Below are 24,661 nucleotides of genomic sequence, written 5' to 3'. Positions count from 1 at the left end.
ACCTCCTTGCTAAGCAGAAGGCCTTGGTTCGATTCTCACTCGAAGCGAATATTTTTGTTATTTACGTCATTTGGGGTCTTCCTTGAATTTTCACTCATGACAACGGTGATTTTTCGCAACCAACGACGCGGACACCGACGCCAACATCGGAATTCCCGCTAAGCCAGCTCTTTAACCCTATCGCGTTCAAATAATCAGAAACTGGCGCAAAAATAGAACAAGGAATACCGGAAGGCTTTTTCGGAGACCTTTTCAACGTCTTCAACAATTTATAGATGTTTATTCTGGTGAGAAAACAACTTTTCGTGAGCCAGAATCTGTTGAAACTAACAAGAGACAAGAAGGCAAACAAGGCTAGAACACCCAAAATACGCTCAGAGAAACAAAATAAAAAAAATGAGAACCTTTATTTCGTTCACATCAAACGCACTCAGTCTCGTCTTGGTTCTGCGACATCCGCCATTCTGAAGTACATTTTTCGCCCTCCCCCCACTCCCTGAAAGTGGGGGGGGGGGAGGCGAAAGCATTAGGGCTCGCTCATTAGATATGGCACGAAATTCAGGACACCTAGCATTTGTGTCTACGTGCCGCTAAGCTTCGTCGTCATGACAACCTAATCATTACTTCTTATACGCTTACGCACCATATTTCTAAATTTTCGTTGCCCCTTTGGCTTTATAGCCGTGATGGTACAGTGGTTCCAATAATACAGTGCTTGGCTGCTAACCCAAACGGCGCAGGTTTGATCCCGGCCGCGGCGCTGGAATATCTACGGAAGAGAAATGCTAGAGAATTGTGTATTGTGCGAGTGCGTGCACGTAAGAGAGCCCGAGGTGGTCCCTATCATCGGGAGCACTCCACTAACGGGTGTCTCATAGCCTGAGTCGCTTTTGGGCCTTAGACCACATAAACCAAGCAAACAAATCTGTTGCGGTTTTCGCTTGATTTTTAGTTCCGCGACCTCGTCACATAACGTTGTTTATTGACACCTTTTCCTTATTGCAAGCACTGTTTTTCCTCTTATGGTTCCTTGCCCTTACGGTGTTGATAGTTGTTGTGCAGAGTGCACAAAAATGATACGCAATGCACTTCCCATTGTAACTAAGCTGTGCATATTTTTGATGTGATAAGCTGTTACATAGCCTCTGGCACAATCTTCTGAGCCTTAGTTTCAAACGTTTCTCTTTTTAAGAAGATTCAATCCACTTGCATCTGTACGCGCTGTGCGTGGCTGAACCACGGCCGTAACGTAGGGACGTTACAAAATGTGCATTTATATCGCCTTTTGATTGTGGAAAACTTTCGGTTTCGGTTTCTGGGCGCCGAGGTTGGGCAGTGACGTAGAAGTGTAGGAGGCGTGGTCACGTGACCACACAAGGCTGTGACGCAACATAGCCAGGAAGCGATCGAAACTCGGCGAGTGATGTAGCAACCGACGCTTTGCCGGTACTATAGTGAACTAGGATGTATTCTAGTTCACTACAGCCGGTACGTACGTTGCGGAGGTGGCGGAGGTCCGCAGGCCACTCACGTTAATACAGCAGATTTGGTGTGACGTCAATACAACTTTCGTTCGCATCCTACAGATCTACGTCAGTGTTGGCGCGCTCGCGATGGGTTTCGATCGGGAGAGTGGGCATTTAGGTACACTTTGGCAGTGAATTAAAATATATTCTAAACGTTTGCTGTGTCCGACCCTTCGTGTGGAATGTCCTTGCATACAGAGGAAATTAACAACAGGCTTGTATTAGCCTCGAAATTTGATGGCCCCACCCCTTTAAGTAAAAAAGGGCACGCACGTACGCCGCTTAGCACACGCGTATCCCCTTGCAGAACGAAATCACTCATATTGTACAACATTAATTACTTACAAAAACAAAACGCGAATATCAAAGCTTATGCCTTAATGACTGTCGCTGTAGTCGAATCCAATTACACCAACTGCCACAGCGCTAATCGAGCGCAATACGAAAGGGATTCCTGAAGCACGGTTATCAGCTAACCTGTCCGGCCGGCATTGTTGTGAAGGCCATGCCGCTCTCATGTCTGCGCGCATCAAGTTCGCCGCGCATGGAAAGTGCGCTGTGTTTATTCGCACCAATATCAGCCAGGTCGGTATGTAGAAGAGATACGAAAAAAGTTGAACCCTATGGCACAGCCACGTGCTGAGGGCAAATGCGCAGAGGAACAGTGATTTACAGTTCTAGGATATAAGCAACATCGCCGCCACGAGTACATTTAAGGGCACCATTCTTCCGCAGATCAGCAGAGGTCCAAGCGTGCGACATGATTGCGCTTAAGACAATGATGTTCTCGGCTGCATTGATTGTTTCGGCAATTTCGGCGGCTTCTGCTGCTGATCGTAAGTATGCGATATTTCGAAATTATCCTTCGGTCCACTTTATCGAAATGCACTTAAAATCTAAAAAACCGATGGCGCAATGCGCCTTAATAAGAGAGTATTCCATGGACCTTGTCGTGACCATGAGTGCGCAGCCCTACATTTACTGGCAGAAGTGGGCGGCTGCAAAGAGGCCTTCCAAGTCTGCACTTATGACTTTCCAGTTCTGAGCCAGTTTGATGTATTCTTTTCGAACCCATGATTCATGCACATATGTAGTATGTTTAATTTGCATATCATTGTATCTCTCGGCTCTGGTCATTTGCATTTAAACCAATATTACTCGAGTCGACAAATTGTATGACTGTCATGGCTGAAAATTATGTCATGCGCGTTTCTACGTGATGTCTTCCTTGCACTCTTTGCACACCCGTCATGCAAAACGGACATCCCCTATAAATGTGCTCTCGAAGTACCCTGTAGCTCTCTTGGCTCACAAAGGCACAGCGATGAGATCTATTGTCTACTCGTGACTGTCGGGGAGACAGCGATACAGAATAAGGGTAAAAGAAAGGCCAGAAGGTTATCCATGGCTGATGCCGGTACCCTACCCTTCACTGGGGAAGGGAAGAAGGGCAAGAAATGTTAGAAGACAGGAAAGTCACTTTTGCCACCGAGTTAAAACAGTTCCACTCTTCACATCATAGACGTAGAGTCCGTCCCGCGGCTGAAACTAGAGCAGCGAAGTCGTTGATTTGGGTAAATGCATGCAAGTTGTGTGCACGTTCCCATGCACCCAAAATCTTGTCGACGGTAAACTCATGGTGGTGGTGCCAGTGTTCTCAAACAATGAACTTTTAAAAGCTTGCGAGAACTGTAGTGATGGTGTCAATCAATTGCAACACCCTTCGAGCTATTGCTGTCTATATATAGCCAACTAGCGCACGAATAACACTCAATAGAGTACTGACCGTGCTGATGACGTGTCTATCTTTGTCCGTCAAAATGTAAGGTACTGACGAAGTGTGCGTCACTCTCGAAGTCTGGTGTTGCTTAGGAAGTTCAGGCCAAGCATCAACTTTAGTTTTAGTAGAAGAGTTCTTGTCCGTAGACCCGACAGCGTTTGGCCTGAGTGGCAGAGGTGGAGGTGGTTCTGGGCGTGGTTCGCGTGGCACCGTGGCTTTGTAGCACGGCCGGCTACGGGACTCTCATCGCGTGATGGATGCAGTAGCTTCCAGGCGTGACGAGTGGTCTCTTACACTCTTCTTTAACATTCCTACCTACATTCGAATGACAGGGCAATCCTTCAAAGAGGCATCATGAGACCCGCTGCAATTTGAGCATTTCATGACCATGTTCACTACAAGGGAGGCAAACACTCATACACATGCGGCTGCCTGCTGAAAGCTTGTCTTGTTGTTGCAGTGTTTTATGACTCACTCCCATAAGAGGTCAGGTGATTAAAATTGTATAGTGAACATTGTACGAATAATAAATGAAGAATATGGTTCTCATTTATGCGTAAAATTTACTCAAATGTAACATAAACGTAAATGAATGCAATTGGAAATACGGAACAATACATATTTGTGAAAAGAATTCTGTTCAATGGAAACTGGTAAGTGAATAAGTGCCGGAAATTGTTCCCAGCGGCAGACGCGCTACTAATTTAAATCATAAAAAGGTGGAAAAGACGTTCAACATGGAAAATATTAAGGCATTAATTGTGGAATCATAAAACATGGAGCAGACGAGGGTTGTAACTGACTCTATAAGACAGCATCTGACCGCACGATACCTAGAAACATGCATTTATTTCATTTGTTTTGGAGAGGGGGGGTTAATGACAACACATTTGTAATAGCTGAATTTTTTTCTTTTCTTTTCGCTTATTTCTTGCAGAGTCATGTATACAAGTTACCCTCCCTAATATCTTCCACTTCGGCGAGGTAAGCGACCTTTCGACTTGCGCACATTTCTTGGACAGGAGTAAATCTTGCGCTAGTGCGCTTTATACATAAAACTGCAGAGTGGGGAGAAACTGCCATAAGAAGAATGATGCTGCATTTCGTTTAAGAGTAAAGAAAAGAAACGTTGAATTCAGCCGCGCATTCTGCATGGACAAAATCAATAGAAAACAGCGACATAAAGATATCACAAGGAAGAAAATGGACGTAGAGTGTTTTCACTGAATGGTACTGAAGACCACTGGGTTGACCAGTTTACTTGAGGACTCTTTGCTCAGTATTCAAACTAAGTGTGCGTTTACAGCATGGGGGGGGCGAACATTGGACGGGGAGGGGGTGCGTGGGGTGGTGTTATAGCTCATGTTTGCCGAGCGTATCCCCAGCGTCGGCAAGCTGAAATCGAAGCAAAGCGCGAAGGACGGGCTGATCATCAGGTGAGGGCTGCCCATGTTGAAGCAGAAAGACAACGCCGAGCCGATCTGCAGGTGAAGGCTGCCATAGCAAAAACACAAACAGAACGCTGGGCCATTCCAGAATTTGGACCGCTGAACAGCTCCAGCAGCACAAGCGAAAGCCCAGTACCCAGCAGCTAACCCTGAAATGCGAAGTCGGGATACAGAATGTACGTACAGGCAACCTACGAAAAGGCAGCCCTGACCTAGGGGTCCAGTTTGCCATCCGGTTACGAGAAGCTTTAGTCCAGGCGACGACCAGTACGGAAGCCGCCGATGCCACTGCTGACCCTACTCATCCATTCTTGCTAAGATCAGCGTTTGCCGGGCGCTGGAAGACGACAAGCTTAAACTACCGAAGAGCCGCTGTGGCTGAAGGTCCAATTCTCGGCATGGAGGAAGCAAAAAGGGGGGATCATTGCGGAATGTGATATAAATAAATAAATAAATAAATAAATAAATAAATAAATAAATAAATAAATAAAGAAGGAAGGTCAGGCACCCACACGGCAAGCGCCATTGACCCGATAGGAGAAAGGCTCCTAATGCTTATTTCTTTGTCGACGCGAACGCCACAAATGCAAAGTGAACGTGCATCTTGAGCGTCGAGCCACGCGTGGGTGGTCACGTGATGTTTCCTTGCTCAACTTTTAGGTAGCGCCTGCTTCTGGCTCGAGGCCACCTTCGCATGATGCATATAAAGCTTTCGCCGTCATGGATGCGCTGTTGTCTGTCCTTCTTCGTCATCCTACGCCATTGTACGTTGTTCTTTTAACACGAAAGTGCTGTATGCCGGGGTCCACCAAGACCTTCATGACGTATTTTCGTCACGGATGTACGTCAGCAAAATGAACAAAAACAGAAGAAAAAGTTACGTTCACGGGAGTCGTACCCATGACCGCTCGGTCCACGACGATAACTGGCTGGCGTTCAGCCCAATGAGCTCCCGCCAAACACATTACGGAGGCTTCATGAACGCGCCTTTTATCTTTCACACTTTCCTGTCACAGTGCTCTTGGATGGATGGATGGATGGATGGATGCTATAAGCATCCCCTTTATAACGGGGTGGCGACATATTTGCCGCCAGGCCCGAAAAAATAAACACGTAAAAACGCGCCGTTGCGACGGCCGTCCCATTCGGCGCGTTTCCAATACAAGTTTAATTCCGTCAACGCTTTAACACATCGTGAGGTGGCGGCTTTAGTCCAAGCCTCGCTCATAGCATCCATCCATATTGAAAAATAGCTCTCCGACGCTCGCCTGGCTGTCGCACCGAGATAGCCGCTCGCCCTTTGAGAAGTAACGGCCAGGCTTGCGGGAAGATACGACGCGCGTAGCGTTTCTCTTCGCATTTCACGATGCTTTGAAGGAGTGCATATCGAGTATCAGTGTTTATTATGTTCTTGTTGATCCCATCTTTGCGCGGGGTTCACCATATGCGGTGTCCAACTATATCTGGACAACTTCAGCTACCGCAAGTGTTAAATCATGATCATGGGTGTTAGTCGGCGGTACGGAGATCTGCCACTAGGCTTCAATGTGAGTGCGATTCGTCCACATCAAGTGGTGCTATATCTGCCAAACACATCGTACACATTGTACAAGCTCTCTTATAGCAATCCACTATAAGGAATAAACTGCTCTGTGACGACATGTTTCACTTTTGTGTTATGCCGATTCCTATGACGGAGGGACCAGCCATTTTTTTACGAGAACGATATAACATTCGCCGCGCCGTGGGTCACCTGTGGGTCACGACCTGTGCTCCTCCTATTACTCCTACTTACTCGAATAAGTAAGTATACATGCATTCTGCTGGTCCTGCTGGTCACAAACATTTTAGCACCACTAATGGATAATCATTCCTTTTACAAACGCAAAATAAAGCACAAAACAAGAAACGAAACGTGTGTTCGTGTTTTCTTCACGCGAAAAAGGCAAAAATAGCTCTGTGATTTTCAAATAAGCACGCCAAACGCCGGCCGCAGTGGTAGCAGCGCCATCTCATTGGAGCGAGTAAAACGGGCACAGGCGCGTGACCCACCGGTGGGTCACGGCTCACCTGGAATATATGCCGAACGGCTCACAGGTGGGTCATGACCAGGATTTGGGGACATATGGACGTACCTCCATCTCTCGGCGGTGGCCTGCCGTAACTGAATGGGAAATAGGCGAAAAAAAATCATATCTGACGAAAAATGTTAGTCAGCAGAGACTTATTTGAACATTCTGTTAAAATTGCTGTGTCGCAATACAAACCGCGTGGCTTCCCAGAGTGTTTAAAATTTTACAATGGGGCCCCATGTGTTTCTAATGGGCGGGGTTCAATGGTCTTGGGAAGCGAGATGCTTTGTAGTACGATACTGAACTTTTACCAAAACGTTCCAGTAGGTCCCTACGGTATGCTGCCCCGAGTTGTTTTTGATAGCTTGCTTTTTTCAAAAGATATGATTTTTTTCGCCCATTTCCTATTTAGTTATGGAAGGACGCCGCTGCTACCGCCGAGAGATGGCGCCAGACACACACGTCCCCAAATTCTGGGAGTGCACTCCGCATCAAAAACGAGACTTCAAGAAAGCATACCACAGCCAACGTGATATGCGCTGACTAGACTAGCAATTGTAACCTACACATAAAAAGGCAAACCAAAGCTTCCATTATATTTTGCCTCTTTGTAGTAAACAAATTTGGTTGCGGTCTTGTCCTAGAACCGAGGTATAATTATGAGGCGCACCGTAGCTACGGAGACCCGTCATCAGTACTGACCGTATTGGGACTCTCAGTAACATATGCATCTCAATTTAAGCACGCGGGTGTTTATACAATACGCTTCCACCAAAGTGCGGCCGCTGTGGTTGGGAGTCAGCCCTCGTCTTCGCGACTAGCAGTACGATACGTCATCTGCTGAGCTTCCTTGGCGGGTTTGTTTTCTATCTTTCCGTTCAGCGTAACTGCGTAATCGCACATTCGGAGAAAGTGAACTTTTTGACTTAAAAGCGAAACAGATAAGTCACTGCAAGAAGCCGTGCAAAAAACAAGAAGAAAAAAGAAAGAAAAGAAAGCGTGTCTCATTATCTAGTCGAGGAGCCGAAGTATCGCTCATGCGTGCACTCACACTTGAGGTTATGTAACATGTTTGCAACAGTTCCGGATCGTGGAATCTTTGGTCCTTTGCGAAGAAACTCACACTCACGTATGCATTCGCCTCAACCTACTGCAATGCAATATTTATCCGCTGTGGCTTTATTACCGCGCACTTTGCATCGCCTCCAAACGTCTACTAATGAACCTTAGCTATTTACCTCACAGCAGGGGCGTAGGCAGAAATTGTTTTCGGGGGTCTGGGGGGGAGGCACCACCATGATCTGAAGTGGGAGCAGGGCAGGCAGATGTGGTCGAGTGTCATATTGTGCTGTGTATGCCATGGGGAAAAATATTCGGGGAAAGGGGGAGGCAAGGGCCCGGTGTGCGCCCCCTGGCTACGCCACTGCCTCACAGCTCAATTAACATGCTTTGATTATCATCACATATATGCTTCGGCATGCTTTACCTTGGTCTTATATTCCATTCGCTCCGCTAGACGTCGTCATTATGTGTCACGCAAACACTGCTAAGAAATTGCGAAAACTGGCCGAAAAGTAGCCAACTTGAGCCTAGGGCAGTAAGACTAGCCAAGTTGCCGAATTTATCTGAAAACAACGGCGACGTTCTTATTCAGCTGGCTGAATTCAAGAGCTTTTGCGCTCTTAAATTTAGTCACCTTCATAAAATCCTTCAAAATTACATTCTCTGAAATTAAAGCATCCCTTGTTGACTTCAGCAATGATTTCGTTCAGGATGACGAAGTTTCTTGCGCTGTTGCAGAAATGGCATTGTCTTCACGCATCTAGCGTGATTTTCATAAAAGGGCTAGAAGCACCAGTGGCAATAAAAATAAGTACTGCATGAGCTTGCTCGAAATCACAGTTCCTAAGAAACGACGCAAGCAGTTCTTCAGATGTCCTAATTTTAATGTCGATTAGTACAGAGCGTCCTAGATTGAGAACGCTTTCAGTTGTCCTGTTCCAATTACTGTTTAAGGTCGCGTTCAGCAATATGTAGTCTGTGAAATACAGCACTATGCAACAGTCCCACCCCCCCCCCTTAAGTCCCAGCCACCTATTCAAATGCATTTTCTTTTGTGTAATCGAAGCGCCAAATTCAATTTTGGAAGCTGTAAACATGTCTTCGTGAACATGTTTTGACGCCGCATACTCGCACGCCAGCAGCTGCAAGTTAAGGATGCATTGATAATTTGGTGCAAATTGAGGCTACAAAAAAGTAGCCTAAATGTAGCCAAGTAGCCAAGACGTTTCTTGTGCCTCCACGGGCCTAAAACTTAGCCAAATTGGAGCAAAGTAGCCAAACCTGGCAACCCTGCTTCCATTTTCACTATCGTGAAAAGGCTCTGCAATTTTGCGCTGCACTCCGGCTTTTCGCCACGGGACTTTCTCATGCGTGGCTTAAGGCGCTGTAGCCAAAATCAATGATTTCACCTTGAAATTTGAGCATATGTAGAAATTCCACGTTACGCACGGAAACGCAGAATGCCATTATTTGTAATTACAGTGTATTCGTGAGAGACCCTTCGATAGCTGAATTGAATAGACGGCTTACTGACCGATACCTTCTCAACTCTTTGTCCAATAAAGAGCTGCTAGTCCCTGAAAGCCGCCAACTGGCGCGAGCAACCCCTCCAGTTGTACAAGTCATGATGAGATTTTACAGAAACATATTTCTAATAATTTTTCCTGACATGTATACTATCGTTTTACTTCAGGCCAATGTGCTTTTTAATTAGGTTCAATAAATTTGCTTTATTGGAAACAATGTATCATTTCAGTGCTTGGGGCAAACTCAGGACATGTGCTCTAACCCGGTAAGTTATCGCCTCGGGTGCAATCAGGCATATTCTTACTGAACTCTTAGAAGCGCAGCATTAAGCTTCTAACACATATCGCGCGGTTTACCATATGACGTAGTGAACACTTCAATGTGGTCTGCCAAAGAACGTGAACAGGTGACGTAAGAATATGTGGCAATTATACGGTCATCTAATAATAATAATAATAATATATGGGGTTTAACGTCCCAAAACCACGATATGATTATGAGAGACGCCGTAGTGGAGGGCTCCGGAAATTTCGACCACCTGGGGTTCTTTAACGTGCACCTAAATCTAAGTACACGGGCCTCGAACATTTTCGCCTCCAATTCTACGGTCATCATTTAGCAGCGTTGCACTAATTACGGATGTTAACTACATTTTAACGGTTTCTTTTGTTTTCATCCCCTAGGCCTTATGTACACCTATATTTGGGTCCTGTCTATTTACGTTAGGGCATAAGTTGTTGCGTGGCTTTTGATCGAATAAAACTGCCATATCGATATGAGGCACGTCACCGCGAGGTAATACCTAATACGTTCACCCTGGGAACGTTTAAGCTACAGAAGAGTGTGAATTACACCAGGCGTTCTGCCTCTTCTCATAAAAACGTGATCATCGTCGCTGTGATTGAGTACTGGGGCCTGAATCTCAGGAGAGGAAAGTTACATGGAGATCATTTGTATACGGCCTACCAAATTCATATCCCTTATAGCAGAACAGCGTTTCGCGTCAGTATTCATGATAGCACATGTACAGAACATTGAATGGGAGAGCCACTTGAAGCAATCAGCAGTAGCCGAGCAATAGGTTTGGGCCCTGCACTGCTACGTACCGCTAAAAGTGTGAAATAGAGTAATTGCTAATCGAAGGCGTTGAGGGCACAGTTGTACAAAAGACATGGTGCCGTAAAGATCCTCGCAGTATTTTCGAGCGTCTTCTCCGACATTATGTGTCACTAAATAACTGTGGTGCTCAAGTGCACGTTTGGCGGTATAACGTTTAGCATAGCGATGAATTGGGGTTGTTGGCAGTTTTTCATGATTTCTTCTGTCCTGTAGTCCCTGTCTCGTCTCTGCCTCGCTATACGAAGTGCGAGAAGAAATCATGAAGTTATTTGCCTATGTATACCTTGCATGGCTTCTCTTTCGTGTACGAGTACATGCGATGCAATCAACGCCATTTGCTAGGTGAATATTTTTCCAGCATAGCTTGTATTGACTGACCTCTGCAGCTGCTGGTATTAAAAAAAAATCCTCACCCACAGCAGGCGCGTGCACCAAAGAAATACAAATAAGGCAAAATGAACTTTTTTCCGGGGCTGTGATTGAAATTTTGGTCCCCGCGGTTCAAAAGGAAGTGCCTTGAACACTAGTAACTAAGCATATGAATGCGCTCTACCGACGAGTAAAAAATATTGGAAAGCAGTGGAGCTGTTGTACACGCATCATTGCAATATTTCGTGATGGTCGAATAAAATCTGTGTGCGGGGCAATGCTCGAGGTCGATATCAGCAATTGCCCATTTCAGGAAATTTCCGACTTCGAGAAAAATCACAGCATATCCACCGAGTGAATGATGATGAGTGGGCGAAGCTGCGGAGGTTCATAGGTAAACCGTGAATCTTCCGTGAATTCTGCCCAGTACATCATCACCGACGTGAGATCGGGCGCGTTTATACTAAAGGTTCGATGAGTCATCACGACTTGCGGCTCGCTTTAATTTTACATGTACGCTGTGAATTTTCATTGTTTAGAAAACCATTGCTTTAGAAAACATCTGGCGTCTTTCGTTAAGCAGCTGGCGTCTTTTTGTTTTGCTTTAGAAACATCTGGCGTTCTTGCGTTTTCCTTTTACAAAACACCTGACGTCTTTCGTTGGTTTATTTTATCAATCAACGGCGTTTTGAACGAAATTTTTATTGTTTAATCACGCACAGGATAAATCTCACCAGGCACTACCTTGGAGGTAAAGAATGGCTGCTAATGGGAATGAGAGACAGAAGAAGTCGGCTTCTAGCTAACGCTGCGAATTTTTTATTGTTCAACAACGCACAGGAAAAATCTCCCACCGGCACCACCTTGGAGGTCAAAGCGTAAGACTGGTTACGCACGACGACTACGACTACGAGGGACGAACGGGTGCCGCCTTAAGGAGCTTCGCCCCTAAAATAATTTCCTAGACCGAGTTTCCATGGTCCCGTGATAGTCCTTTCATTGGGCCTTTGTACGGGCTCACGAACACTGGAAAGATCATGAAAGACGCCACGCTAATCCCTCCCGAAAACAGCGTTCCGGGGACGGCCGCTACCTATATAGAAAGAAAGAAAGAAAGAAAGAAAGAAAGAAAGAAAGAAAGAAAGAAAGAAAGAAAGAAGGAAGGAAAGAAAGAAAGAAAGAAAGAAAGAAAGAAAGAAAGAAAGAAAGAAAGAAAGAAAGAAAGAAAGAAAGAAAGAAAGAAAGAAAGAAAGAAAGAAAGAAAGAAAAGCTGTACGTCGGGCGCGTTCACTTTTAGCTTCCCTTGTCCCCATTTCCCCGATTCAGGGATCCTGAATTTCATGATGTGTAAAAAGTGAAGTCTACGAATGAGTAACCATTAGTTAAACACAAAATGGTTCGAATAACATCACTTGTATGCTTTATATTCCGAACATTCTAAGTTTTTCTTCTTCGAAAATTTGCCGAAACCGTCGTGTGTAGCGAACTCACAAACAGTAGTAAAGCATTGCCCGGGTTAGCTAACCAGTAGGCTCGTCTTGAACTTGTTACGTGGTAAAAACAAAGTGTGTGTTCTTAGTTGAATGTTTTTTTCTTTCTCCACGTTTAATGATCCAGATGGAGGTGGTTGTTGTCGCTGAGAACATCTTGCTTGTAAGTAACTGTCTTTATGTATGATATGTTCACAGACGTCAACGCCTAATTTCGATATTACTGATGTATGCAGATCAGTGAACTCTCCACGCTTGGGAATGTGATTAGTGCGTGCAATACAACAATTCATACAGTGTATTCATGCATCAACTGTCGCACCTGTGTTGGTAACATGTAGTGCTCGCTTGCACCCAAGGGTGTACTTGCCTGTTAGCGCTACCCATGCAAGCTGATGATAGGCAGGGTTTTATAGGTCAAAATAATCGGTGTTTGAGATAGTAGAGACAGTCGAAGGCCCGTATCGCGTAGAAGGGCACTTTTATGTCATGAGAAAAGGTCACAAAAAGATTATAATAATAAAAGGCAATAACATAAGCACAGAAAAGCTCATTAAGCGTTTGCGAGTTGAATTGATATTGTTAGCTTGTAGTGAGGCCAGCTTGGCCTTTTAGCAAGAATGAATACTCAGAGCTTCAGAGTTAAGACTGTTTTCTGTAGTTATGACGCAGGTGCAATGAGCAAGCAGACAATCTTATCAGGGGAAGATCCTTTTGAAATTGAAAAGCATGCTATATCATTGCGAGCCATACGATGAATACAACCGCACAGAAATTACATGCAAACTAAACGCGATATGGTGTGGCATGGCGTCGTTTCAGTAATATAACACTCAAAATACGCAATTTGAGAGAAAAATTCTAATTGGAACATCCCCCACCTCCTCCCTTGTTGGTCGAGCCCGAAAAAAAAATTCGCTTTATGTAGGAAAGTGACGAAGCCATGACGTGATTCTCAATGGCCTGCTCTCCGGCTTTCATGGGGCACAGGTGGAAATTAAACAGTTCTTGGATTGCAGTATGAGGTGCCTTCGGTAGCCAATAGTGTCGAAATCTTCATTTCATTTCATTTTATTATACCCCTCAGGGCCAGAGGTATTACAGAGGGGGAGTGGTAACAACACTTTGACACAAAAAAAAACAAGCAACAGAGGAACGAAAAAAAAAAACTAAAAAAAGTAAAAGAAAACGCACATGAAACAATAGAGCAAAATGTGAATTTACAGTGAGTTTAGAAAGAGCCTGAGTATACAATGTGAGCTATGGAATTACGGAACTGTTCATGATGAATAATCTTCACAACGTCCGCGGGAAGGCCATTCCAATCTCGAGAGGTTCGTGGTTGAAATGAATGATAAATGTGCGCAGTATTACATGAATCGAGTCCGACTGTATGACGATGGTCTGTGTGATGGGATACATAAGATGGCTCTGGGATGAGGCGATCGCGTAGTGCAAAACGATGATACGTCTTATGAAACAAGGCTATGCGCTACACTTGTCTGCGCGACAATAATGATGGGAGGGAAAGGTTTGATTTCATGGAAGTTATACTGGCGGTGCGGCTGTAATTAGAGTGAATGAAACGTGCGGAGTTATTCTGAACCATTTCTAGAGCATGAATTAAGCTTGCTTGAGTGGGATCCGAGACCGGTGTAGCATATTCCAATATAGATCGAATTAGTGTTTTATAAAGGAGGAGTTTCAAGGAGGGAGGAACATGATAAAAATTTCGACGAAGGTAACCTAACATGGGATTAGCTTTGTTAATTAAGTGCTCCGTATGAGTAGACAAGTTCAGGTTTGCTGTAATGTATACGCCGAGGTACTTATATGAAGTGAGTGATTCCAAATTATTGTTATCAATGTAGTATGGAGGTGGGCAGGAAGATTTTTAGAAACGCGCATGACTTTACATTTATTATTATTTAGCTTCATTAACCATTCGTTGCACCAATTAGCAACTGCACCAAGATCAGATTGGACTAAGGAAGAATCGTTAGTATTCGTTATCTCTCTGAAAATGACACAGTCGTCCGCGAATAGAAGAATGTGAGAGTCCTTGGGCCTTGCGGAACGCCTGAATACACATCTGTAAATTCAGAGTTAAAGCCACAAAACAGGGGCGTAGCCAGAAATTTTTTTCGCGGGGGGGGGGGGGTTCAACCATACTTTATGTATGTTCGTGCGTGCGTTTGTATGTATGCGTGCCTATATATGCAAGCAAAACTAAAAATTTTGGGGGTGGGGTGGAACCCCCCTCCCAACCTCACCCCCCCCCCCTTGGCTACGCCACTGCCTATAAAGGAAACAAACTGTGAGCGGTTTAAAAGAAAACACTCAATTCATTTCAGTAAATTATTATCAATATTAAGCTTGTTTAGTTTAAGCAGTAGTAATTTATGACATACCTTGTCAAACGCCTTACAAAAATAAAAAAAATATGCAATCGATGATTGATGATCGGTCTAGAACTTGATGTAGTACATGAGTAAATTATATGAGCTGAGTTTCACATGAATAATGTTTTCTAAAACCACGTTGTGCTGAAGAGAAGAAAGAGTTTGATTCAAGGAAACAGACAAGGTTGGTGAATATAATGTGCTCAAACATTTTACATGTGCTGGTTAAAGAAATGGGGCGATAGCTAAGAGGAGATGTTTTGCTGCCAGACTTGTGAATTGAATTAACTTTCAGCATGACCATGGGCCTACACATTAAGCACAATGACGAGCATGCTGGACTGATTGAAGTATAGGGCAGATTTCGCACTTCGCGCATACGATCACAGGGGGCACTGCTAGCGCCCCCCCCCCCCTCCCGTTCGCACGCCTACGCTTATGTCTCAGGAGTTACTGTATGCGATGCCTAAAGCGAAACATATTTGCGCGTTTGTTTTGTTCACGCATCCATCTGGTGTCATTCACCAAGCAGCTCACTTTGAAACACGTTGATGCTGACAAAACCATCCTAGTGTGTTTAGTTTATTTGCAATCCGAAATTGTCATTGTAAGCGCTTAAAATACCACGTGTACGTTTTGTATTGCAAATTCCGTTTGAGCCGTGCAAACGAGCTTTGCATAATCGACTGCACTTGGTGTTATCGTAATTGGTCTCTACCTTTCGGGCCATGTACGCTTTGTTATTATGTAAATGATGTGTGATGTATTTTTAACACAATTAATTTTATGCCATATTATTAGTATGATGCCACGCATGTCGAGTCATTCATATAATGCATATCCTTTATGAAATGTTAATACATACACTTTAGGTGATTGTATGTCTACTTTCACACTATACAGGCATATCCTTCTTGACACGTCACGTTATTGATACCTTTTCGTGCATTCATGTAACTGAGATGTTCTAATAACCATCTCGTGGTTTCACGCTTTCTGTATGATGTTATCTCTGTGCCTTTCCAATAAAGTAATACCGCGATTTCTCACGTCGACTGTCTTACATGTAGACCATGCGAAAGAAGCCTTACTACACAACACCGCATGGTAAGATGGCAGAACATATAGCAACTTGCCCTCTTCGTGCGAGCCATTCACAGTAGGCGCACCACCTAGTAGCCTAGCTCCGTATTGCATATATTTTCCGAATAATTTCGCCTGAATGCATGTGACGCTGCTTCCCGTAATCGCGGTAAGTATTCTAAGCGACAAACATTTCATAACTCTTAATCGAACAGCAGCGCACAGTGAGATCCTTGTCGGGTAACCTGTGTTGCCGTTAGTCAGGCTTACCGAACAGAGCCACCCTACGAATTTACGAAAATCCGTAAGAATCAGGCTCAGTGACATGGCCTGGACGGCACAGATAGGGCAGGAGCCTGATCAGGACATCAAACAGAAGCTTAAACTTTTATTCACGTGAACGCCTCGTTCAATAAGCCCGAGCACGCCGTCGAAATTGAGAAAAGGAAGGACGAAGGTAACGCTTTTCTTGGTCCGATTACTGTGATAACACATTCATTCGCTCGTTTGCTTTCGCCCTGTACCTGCTAGTGCCACCCGATTCGTGGCCTTATTTATGACGATGGCCATACCACCCTCACTCGTGTTCAATCGTAATATGCTCACAGCAAATACGAAGAAGTGATGTAGCGTAGCATTGATTTCCAGAGTTCCTTCTCGTTAGTTGTCCGCTTTCGGGCTGTGCACTTAACCGTGTATTACCAGCTAGCTCCCTCCTGGACCTTGCTATATCATGAAGTATTCAAATTGTCGTCATGGTAACATTTGCGGCATCACAATACATTATTTGCTGGATTACGTGGGGCCTCTCGCGGATACGTATCCTGCAGCGTTAAAACAATCCTAAACACACTTTCCTATTGCAGTGCGCTGTCAACGGAATCTCACACTTGGATATTGGTTCCCAACTTTTTCTGCTCGAAGGCCTTTTTACCGAAGTTCTCCAGCGATTCGGATTTGGTAAGTTTCCGGGTGCTCTCTACATTCAGCTCGCTGGAAATGGCCGTTGTGATTTTGGAACTACGCGCAAACTGGAGGCGCACACGCGTGTTTGAAATTGCAGTCATTTATTCGGTATTGGAAATTTATAATAAAGACTAGCGTAGCTTGCACAGGACGCACAATGCTAAAAAGACAGCGGAGCCCATGTGCACCTACGTATTCCTGGATTTTGGTGTTTAGATAAGCCTTGCAAATCTTCGTTTTGTTTCTTCGTCTATTTCTTTCTTCTTCTCTCTCTCCTTTTTTTCCATGTGTTTTTTGCCTGTTTATTTCTATTAATTTATTCTCTCACTCTCCATGTTTCTCTCTTTCTTTATCTTTCTTCCTTCCCCCCTTTCTTTCTCTCACTCTCTCTTTATTTCTTTCTGCTTCTTGCTCTTTCTTCCTTCCGCTTTCATCCCTCTCTTTCTCTTTATTTCTCGCTTGCATCCTCCTACTTTCTATCCTTATGTCTCTCTACTTCAACCTCTATTTCTTTCTCTTTCTGTATCTCATTCTATGGCTCTGTTTCTCAGTCTTTGGGGGCTATGTTTTACTCTCTCCCCTCCTCCTTTCCCTCCCTCTCGCCATAACATTTCTCCTCCTGACGCTCACTTCACTTTCCCACCCCATTTCTCCACTATACAATGCGAGGCTATGTTATGCTCTGCTGCATGGCGTGCCTGGATAGCAGAGTGGTTAGGAAGCTCACTTTCGGATCGAGTGTACGTGGGTTCAAATCCCACCACGTGAGTAATTTTTTGGCCAAGCATTTGTCTCTTTCTCTTTCTTTCTATCTCGTCCTTGGACGAAGATGAAGAACATGATGTAGACAGCGCGTGCTGGTTCATGATCATGGACATTTCTGCTTCGGCCAGACTTACAGCGAGCTTAAACAGCTATGCCGTTAGAAGCAAAGAATTTCGCATGCCATGTCTTTTATACAAACTGATTATTACCATAGTACACTTAAAATAATAGACATAGCGTTATTAACAGAGTAGCCGAGGTAATGTAAACCTCAATCTCTCCACAGCAAGCCAGTTAAAACAGGAGCGAACAGAACAGTTGATAGCACAAAATGGTAACCAACGTTACAAATACGCTTTGGTTCGTTGGTTGGTCAAGCTTTATTAGCTTTCCTGAGAGACGGTGGCTCGAAAACATTGGATGAGTTATCAATGTGCAATAAATATACTCCATAAACAAGCCAGCGTGTGTCGGCCTGTGGGTCGCTCATGAGCCGCTTTATATTTAAAGCATGGCCACGCAAAAAATAATAAAACATGGGAGCTGCATTCACGCCTTCGTTTTTCATGGTTTTTAATAACTATTTACGCAAAATTTCATTAAAATGACATCAGGGCGCGATTGTTCAGCCATAATGCGCTAAAATATCCGCAACAGGGAGCAACACTTCATTGTTTTATTCCCTTTCTTAGCGAAAAGGAAAACTCATAAAATGGCATCCTCCATGAGGCTGGCGCAAATTCTCAATCTTTTCTTGTAACCCGGTCGTTGTGACATACATTTCCAATTCCATTCAATAGAGTTCTACGAGGTTCTACGGCGCTCTACGAGTGCAATCTTAGAACGCCGCTTGTTAGGCAGTGCTTGCTTCAGTCATTCAAAGGTGCAAAGGTACCTATATTTGCATAAGCTTCGAGCCATCCATGCAAGCTGTATCTTTTTCTAGAAGCATGCCAGTGATACAAATGATAAAAAAATTGAGCGATCAATATAGCACATCAAATAAAATCACTTTGCACACAATAGTGGTGTATGTCAGGTAGCCCATGCGCTTATCCGCCCATTGTTCACGTGCTCAACACGCATGAAATTCGTTAAAACGTTAGCTAGAGGGTATGTGGCATCACCGTCTGTGCGGGCGAGCTCTGAACCGTAATGCGCATGGTAGTTCATGTGTCGATGAGGTTTCTGTTCGTTCTGTTGGGTTACCGACGCTTAAATCATGAAACTTTATTGATTCAAACATTGCATCATTCGGGATGCTGAAGACCGCGATAAAATAATCCTCTCCGTTGACTTCAGTAGCACCATGACCCCGTAAAAAATGGCAGGGATAGGCACGTATACAACGCAATAAACCCACGAACGGTGTGAAAAAAAAAAGTATTAATGGCATAGTGCAAATGTAATAGAGCATGCAGGGGCGTAGCCAGAGGTGGGGTTTGGGAGGTTCAAACCTCTCCTCCCCAAAATGATTCAATTTTGCGCGTGCATATATACACGCACAGATATAAACGCACGCACGAACGTACAATAAGCATCGCCCCCGAAAGAAATTGCTGGCTACGCTGCTGAGAGCATTAATGGTAAAATATATTCGTAAATTCGACGCAGGCAACCCATGAAGCAGTGACGTGAGTGATATTGTTAATAATGATGTAATTGATGTAGAACTTTGACGGCGCGCCTTTGCGTGTCCTCGTTGCAATCCTCGTTAACGTTCCGCGTGCATACGACCACAGCATTTGGCGGGGTGTCCTGCCTTAAAATGCGACTGGCAGCGACTATGATGGCGACTATGATGGTGACTGTGTGATGACTCGCGTGCTACTTGCAGCACAAGCGGTGACCGCTTCGTCCGCTTTTCGCAGTCATGAAGCGCCGCGAGGGAAGGATATCGTTTGCACGAAGAATGTTAGAGAACACTGGAATGACGGCGCGGAAGCGGGCGTGTCATGTGGTACATGCATCTCCCGGGCATCTGTAGAAAGCAGAAAAACAATATACCTAATATATAGCTAGTTAGAAATTGCCATATTGGAAGGTTTTTAAACCTTTCTACATCGTTCTCATTAAAAATGTTTGCCCAGATCAATTGCTTCAAAAACTGGTTGTTTTGACTTGCCTAATTAAGTAATTAAGCAATAAGTAGAGTGACTTACTCCATGCAGCAGTCAGCAAAATGCATTTGGTTGCGTAGCGATCATTTATTTTTTAACTCTGTCTAGAGTCAGCCGGGGCACCCTGCATATATATATATATATATATATATATATATATATATATATATATATATATATATATATATATATATATATGTGTGTGTGTGTGTGTGTGTGTGTGTGTGTGTGTGTGTGTGTGTGTGCGTGCGTGTGTGTGTGTGTGTGTGTGTGTGTGTGTGTGTGTGCGGCCATACACGCGTGCACACCCATACAAAAAAAAGGAACAGAACACAAGTGAAGCATACCGAAAAAAGTCACACGGTCATTTATGAATTGCCTTCGCCGACTGGAAGGCGCAAAACCTTTTTTTTGAGTAAATGTTGAGGATATTACATGTGTTAAGACTCTCCTTCCACTGCACAATATTTATATAGTGTTATTTGTTTTTTAAGCACTTTCAAGCAATGGCGCAGCTCTTTGATAGGAGCCCTGCTTGCCACGCAGACTGCCTGGGTTCTATTCTCACTCGATCCTACGCTTTTTATTATTTATTTTATTAGCATTTTTCTCAACTTTTCTGTCCCAGAGAAGATGATGAAGTTTCGCTCCCAACAAACGACGCGCTGACACCGGCATTTCTTCGAAACGAGCTGATTAACGCCGACGCGTAATTATACGATGGCGTATAGTGCTTTTTTCCGCATAACCTGCCATTTACGAATGTTCGTTACGGTATTCGTGCCGCAAGCCAGATAGCAGTGTACTTTATGTGAGATATAAACAAGGATTTGCAGACTACACGTTTATTGAGAAGCCCATCTAATAGACGAAAGTCCTGTAATACCGGGCATACTGGAAGACAGCTTGTCAGTATGGATATCGCTGCTCTGAAATATCTACGATCCCACAACTAACGCCAGGAAGACTCAAGGCGAACGCTTTTTTCACCTTAGCCCACCTACTCCTGCTAAAGACAACAGAATTTACTTCAATCAATTTGAAGCTACTACCGCATACTCCTCTCAATACGCCACCTTGAACGGCTGTAATACACTTCAGTTAAATTTGACGTCCTTTCCTGGGTTCTGAAATCGATTTATTCAACTTTGATACCATATATTTTACTTCATTCACTCACTTCAGCATCCAGCGATACATTCTGTTCCGTGCGTGTTGATCCCAACGGGACGGGATATTTCGTAAATCTCTTCTCTTAATACAATTTGACTGAAACGAGACATCACGAAGTGCGATGCAACAAAATGAACTGCCGCGGAGAGATTGGTGAGCTTGCCATGTCTTTGCATACTTTACCGGGTGGCTCGTGCTTTCTGCGTTGCACAAAATTGTATATGAAAGCAGAAGTTATCAGTACTTAATATCGCTTTTTTTTCAGTAATACCAAAATAAGCATTCCTTGGTCGGTTGTTTTTTTTTTTGCTCTTTTTTACAAAGTAAACCGTTCTCATGGACGAATGAACGCTGCTGGCCAGACAGGTCTTCGAGGTTCTCGGGCTCTCGGAAAGAAACAAAATGTCAATCTGACTTCGACTGAACCCGGCATTCCGATGCATACAATAGTTTCCAAACGCTCATTTCTTTCTTAGTTACTGTTAAAAAATTGTCTGCATCTATAAGCATCCTTTTTCCCCACCTCATATTTTCCATTGAACTGCCAGGTTCCATGGTCAACATGATCTTCTCCCTGTGCAAGACCATGGGTGGTGCGGTGAATGTGGCTTCGAAGATTGGCGGTGGCTTTTTCGGCGGCATATTTGGTGGTATCGTGGACACCGCCACCTCTATGCTGCCTCTTGGTGACTGCACCGGCTTGCACGTTGCCGGCGACATCATGTGCGGCCAGCCGGTCGTCTTCCAATTTCCCAGTGCACTCAACATTGGAAAGGTCAGCGCCTGAGAACTGTATGTGCAGCTGAACTCCAGCAGGATATAAATATTAAGTTCCAGGAAGATATTATTTCAAGCACGACGCGGTGTGTGCGCGCTCTGACGACATCACACATTCCTACAAGCAATGCCTCCGATTCCTGCTATAAAACTGAAGGTAGTTTTACATGTGGCGCTTACAACTGTCTCTACTTGCCCCAGTGTTCTGCCTGTAAATTACAGTGCATTGAACAAACCAAAACGTCGGTGAGATACCGCTTTAAAGGGACACTAAAGAGAAACAATGAATCGGTTTAGATCGATAAATTGTACTCTGAGAACTCTAATGTCGTTAATGTCGTCATCATAGGTTTATTAACAGAGGAGGAAATAAAGTTCAAAGTTTCATTTTTAAATTTCGCGCCGAATTCTGCCGGCATGACGGCACGGATTTCGAAGTGTACTTAGTGTATTTTGGCGCCATTGGCTCAACAAAATTACCCGAACTTTGTATATTAGGTCTATGCCCCCCTCAGAGGAAAATGTACTTCATTTTTACCGATGAGGAACTACGTAGTCCTTAGTAGGCATCCTCAAAACTTGTGAAGTCACGGCGAATGGTGTGAAAATTTCAATGTGGCGTCGCTACCCAAATTTTGTTTTTGCGCGTTTTCTCGTTTACTAAGCGCCTTCTCGCAGCATACGTGGTGTTCTTGGCATCGTGAAAGAGTACTTTACTAATAGGAGCAAAAAACCGTTTTGCTCTTTAGTGTCCCCATAACGACCATAAGTATCATGTGGCTACTCGTTCTAATATGTTCTCCGCTGCTGACTCGAAAGTCGGGGGCTCGATTCCGGCTGCGACAATCGCATTACGATGGAGGCGATATACTGGAGGTCCTTGTATACTGTGCGATCTCAGTACACGTTAAATAACAGCAGATGGTCAAAATTTCCGGAACGCTAAACTACCGAGTAACTCACTGTCACATTGTCGTTTTGAAGCAAAAAAACAAAAACACGAATTATAAACATTGCTATTATCATTATTGTTACTGATTTTCTATAACGGTCTGCATGGGTTCAAATCATTTCTTTGGCTACAATTTCTGCATTTGGTCATAAAATCAACGTCTGTGCACGTCTGGGGCTGTTGTATTGCGTTCTAAATGTAAGTACTTCAAGACTATGAGAAATACTGGCAATTGAACCATCCTGCGATATTTATTTTTTTCTCTCCTCCTTCTATTCACTACCCTAAGTTTGCGTGCAGTTGATCCAAACCAACGTGTCAACAATTGCAATTGACTAATGCACTCTTCCGTTCGCAGTGTCTGAACACCACGATGTCGATGTGCGTTGGAACTCAAGCGAATCAGGTACGTTTCCTTTGCATTATCTAATGGTAGCGTACTTATTTGTAACGCGGTCCAGGGCTCTGATTTACAAAGCCACCAGAATGTTTCCGGGAAATTATCATGCTGGCGAGAGTGCGGAAGCTAACCGGGTAACTCCAAATGAAACTTTAGAAGAAACAACCGCATCTCGGCCTTTTGGCTAGGATCAAAGTGTTACAAGAAACAAATTGACCGCGTGTATGCGTGCTACGTTGCAAATGTCGTCGAAAGACGGTAGTCTTCTGTCGGCCGTTTCTGCGCCGTTTCAGCGCAGCCTAAGAAACACTGGGGTCTTTAGAATTACGTATCTACGTATTTTCTAGTAAAGGAACACACCACCTAATACTTACGTATTGATGTTGCGCGTCAGATATGCGTAATATTTGCGTTTTGATCGACAATGTTCACAAGTATGAGCGCAGCTACCAGTTTAAGATGGCTGGGCGTTCAGCAAGTGCTTGAACTTTGACCGGGTGGCTGAATCGTGTTACAGACAGACAAAAAGACAGACAGACCGACCAAAACTTCTGTGATGAAGTATCCCAGAAAGACTATCGTCTTTGAAAAGTCTTGTCAAATAGACCCCTGTTCTTTCTAAAAGCCAGGATTCCCATGCATGCCTAGCGCCTCCTCTATTTTTCTGTGCCTGGGCGAAGGAGCGAAGCTCAATGGGAACCGACCGTCGGCGTTAGTGCAGCTTTTAGCCGCCGCGCGCCGCCACCGTAGTAGACCCGCCGTTGCGTCGTCGTTCGCGGAAACGAATGCCGGGGCTGCATGCGAAGCTGCTATATGGTTCATTTTCGGCTGTATTCGCGCTGGTTAAAGTATAATGAAAACTTGTAAACTGAAAAAATGAAGCACTTGTCGTTCTGGGCAATCAGCCAATTTCGGAGACATGTGTCTTTCGCGGCTATTTGATCGAGACGCTCGCGCGTCGTCTACTAGCCCGATACGAGCGCATGTCAGTGATGCGCGGAAAATTGTTTTGTCATCGATACGTTCGCTTGACTGAGAGTATGTGTTTGTCTGAAAGTCGATTTTCGAAAGCAGCGTTTGCCAAGAGCTAACACTAAAAGCTTAGGCGCTTAAAGTTCCCCGATGCGTGCTACCGTCTACTAGTGTAGCAAACTACACGTAAGCGCCTGGAGTTCATGCGCTAAATAGCATGAAATGTCACTAGACTGCTTCTAGGGATATACGTGATCGCCCGTTCCCTTCGTAAAGCTATGCCGATTGATTCCACCATTTAAGAGCTCAGACCAGTTAAATCGTGGTGGTACGAAAAACAAACAAAAACAGTACATATGCTGCGCGCTTCCTGCAACACTGACCGATGTGTGTGAACAGACGCTGTCGTTAAAGTATAAAGTCGTAGTGCCGACTCTCAACTTGAGCCAATGTGAAAGGCGTGAAAAATGGCGCGGCCGGTTGTCAGTTGCTTGACCTTGTCTTTGTCGATGGGTTGTTGTAGCCTCAGCATATGGCTCCTCAGGTATTTTGATTTTCTCCTCCATTTGCCTTTTTCGGTAGTGAGCAAAGTATAGAGGCCGAATGGATGTCTACCTGGACGCTTTTGTCGCATGGGGCAGCCTGCTAAACCTTTGCA

General features: G+C 44.4%; 1 protein-coding gene across 1 annotated transcript in view; it reads left to right on the top strand.

The window, feature by feature from the left end:
• The first annotated feature begins 2,215 nt into the window (after positions 1–2,215).
• LOC119399415 (uncharacterized) overlaps positions 2,216–24,661 on the top strand; it is a 44,282-nt gene continuing 21,836 nt past the window's right edge. The window contains exons 1-7 of the mRNA XM_037666222.2: positions 2,216–2,362; positions 4,244–4,290; positions 9,645–9,680; positions 12,521–12,556; positions 16,745–16,838; positions 21,451–21,677; positions 22,990–23,037. Coding sequence (XP_037522150.2) covers positions 2,287–2,362; positions 4,244–4,290; positions 9,645–9,680; positions 12,521–12,556; positions 16,745–16,838; positions 21,451–21,677; positions 22,990–23,037 — 564 coding nt within the window. The 5' untranslated portion in view covers positions 2,216–2,286. The remainder of the gene's footprint in view (positions 2,363–4,243; positions 4,291–9,644; positions 9,681–12,520; positions 12,557–16,744; positions 16,839–21,450; positions 21,678–22,989; positions 23,038–24,661) is intronic.

Source organism: Rhipicephalus sanguineus, chromosome 7 (assembly GCF_013339695.2).
Source record: "Rhipicephalus sanguineus isolate Rsan-2018 chromosome 7, BIME_Rsan_1.4, whole genome shotgun sequence".
In the NCBI taxonomy this organism is placed as follows: Eukaryota; Metazoa; Arthropoda; class Arachnida; order Ixodida; family Ixodidae; genus Rhipicephalus; species Rhipicephalus sanguineus.
This window is presented reverse-complemented; position numbering and strand designations above follow the sequence as displayed.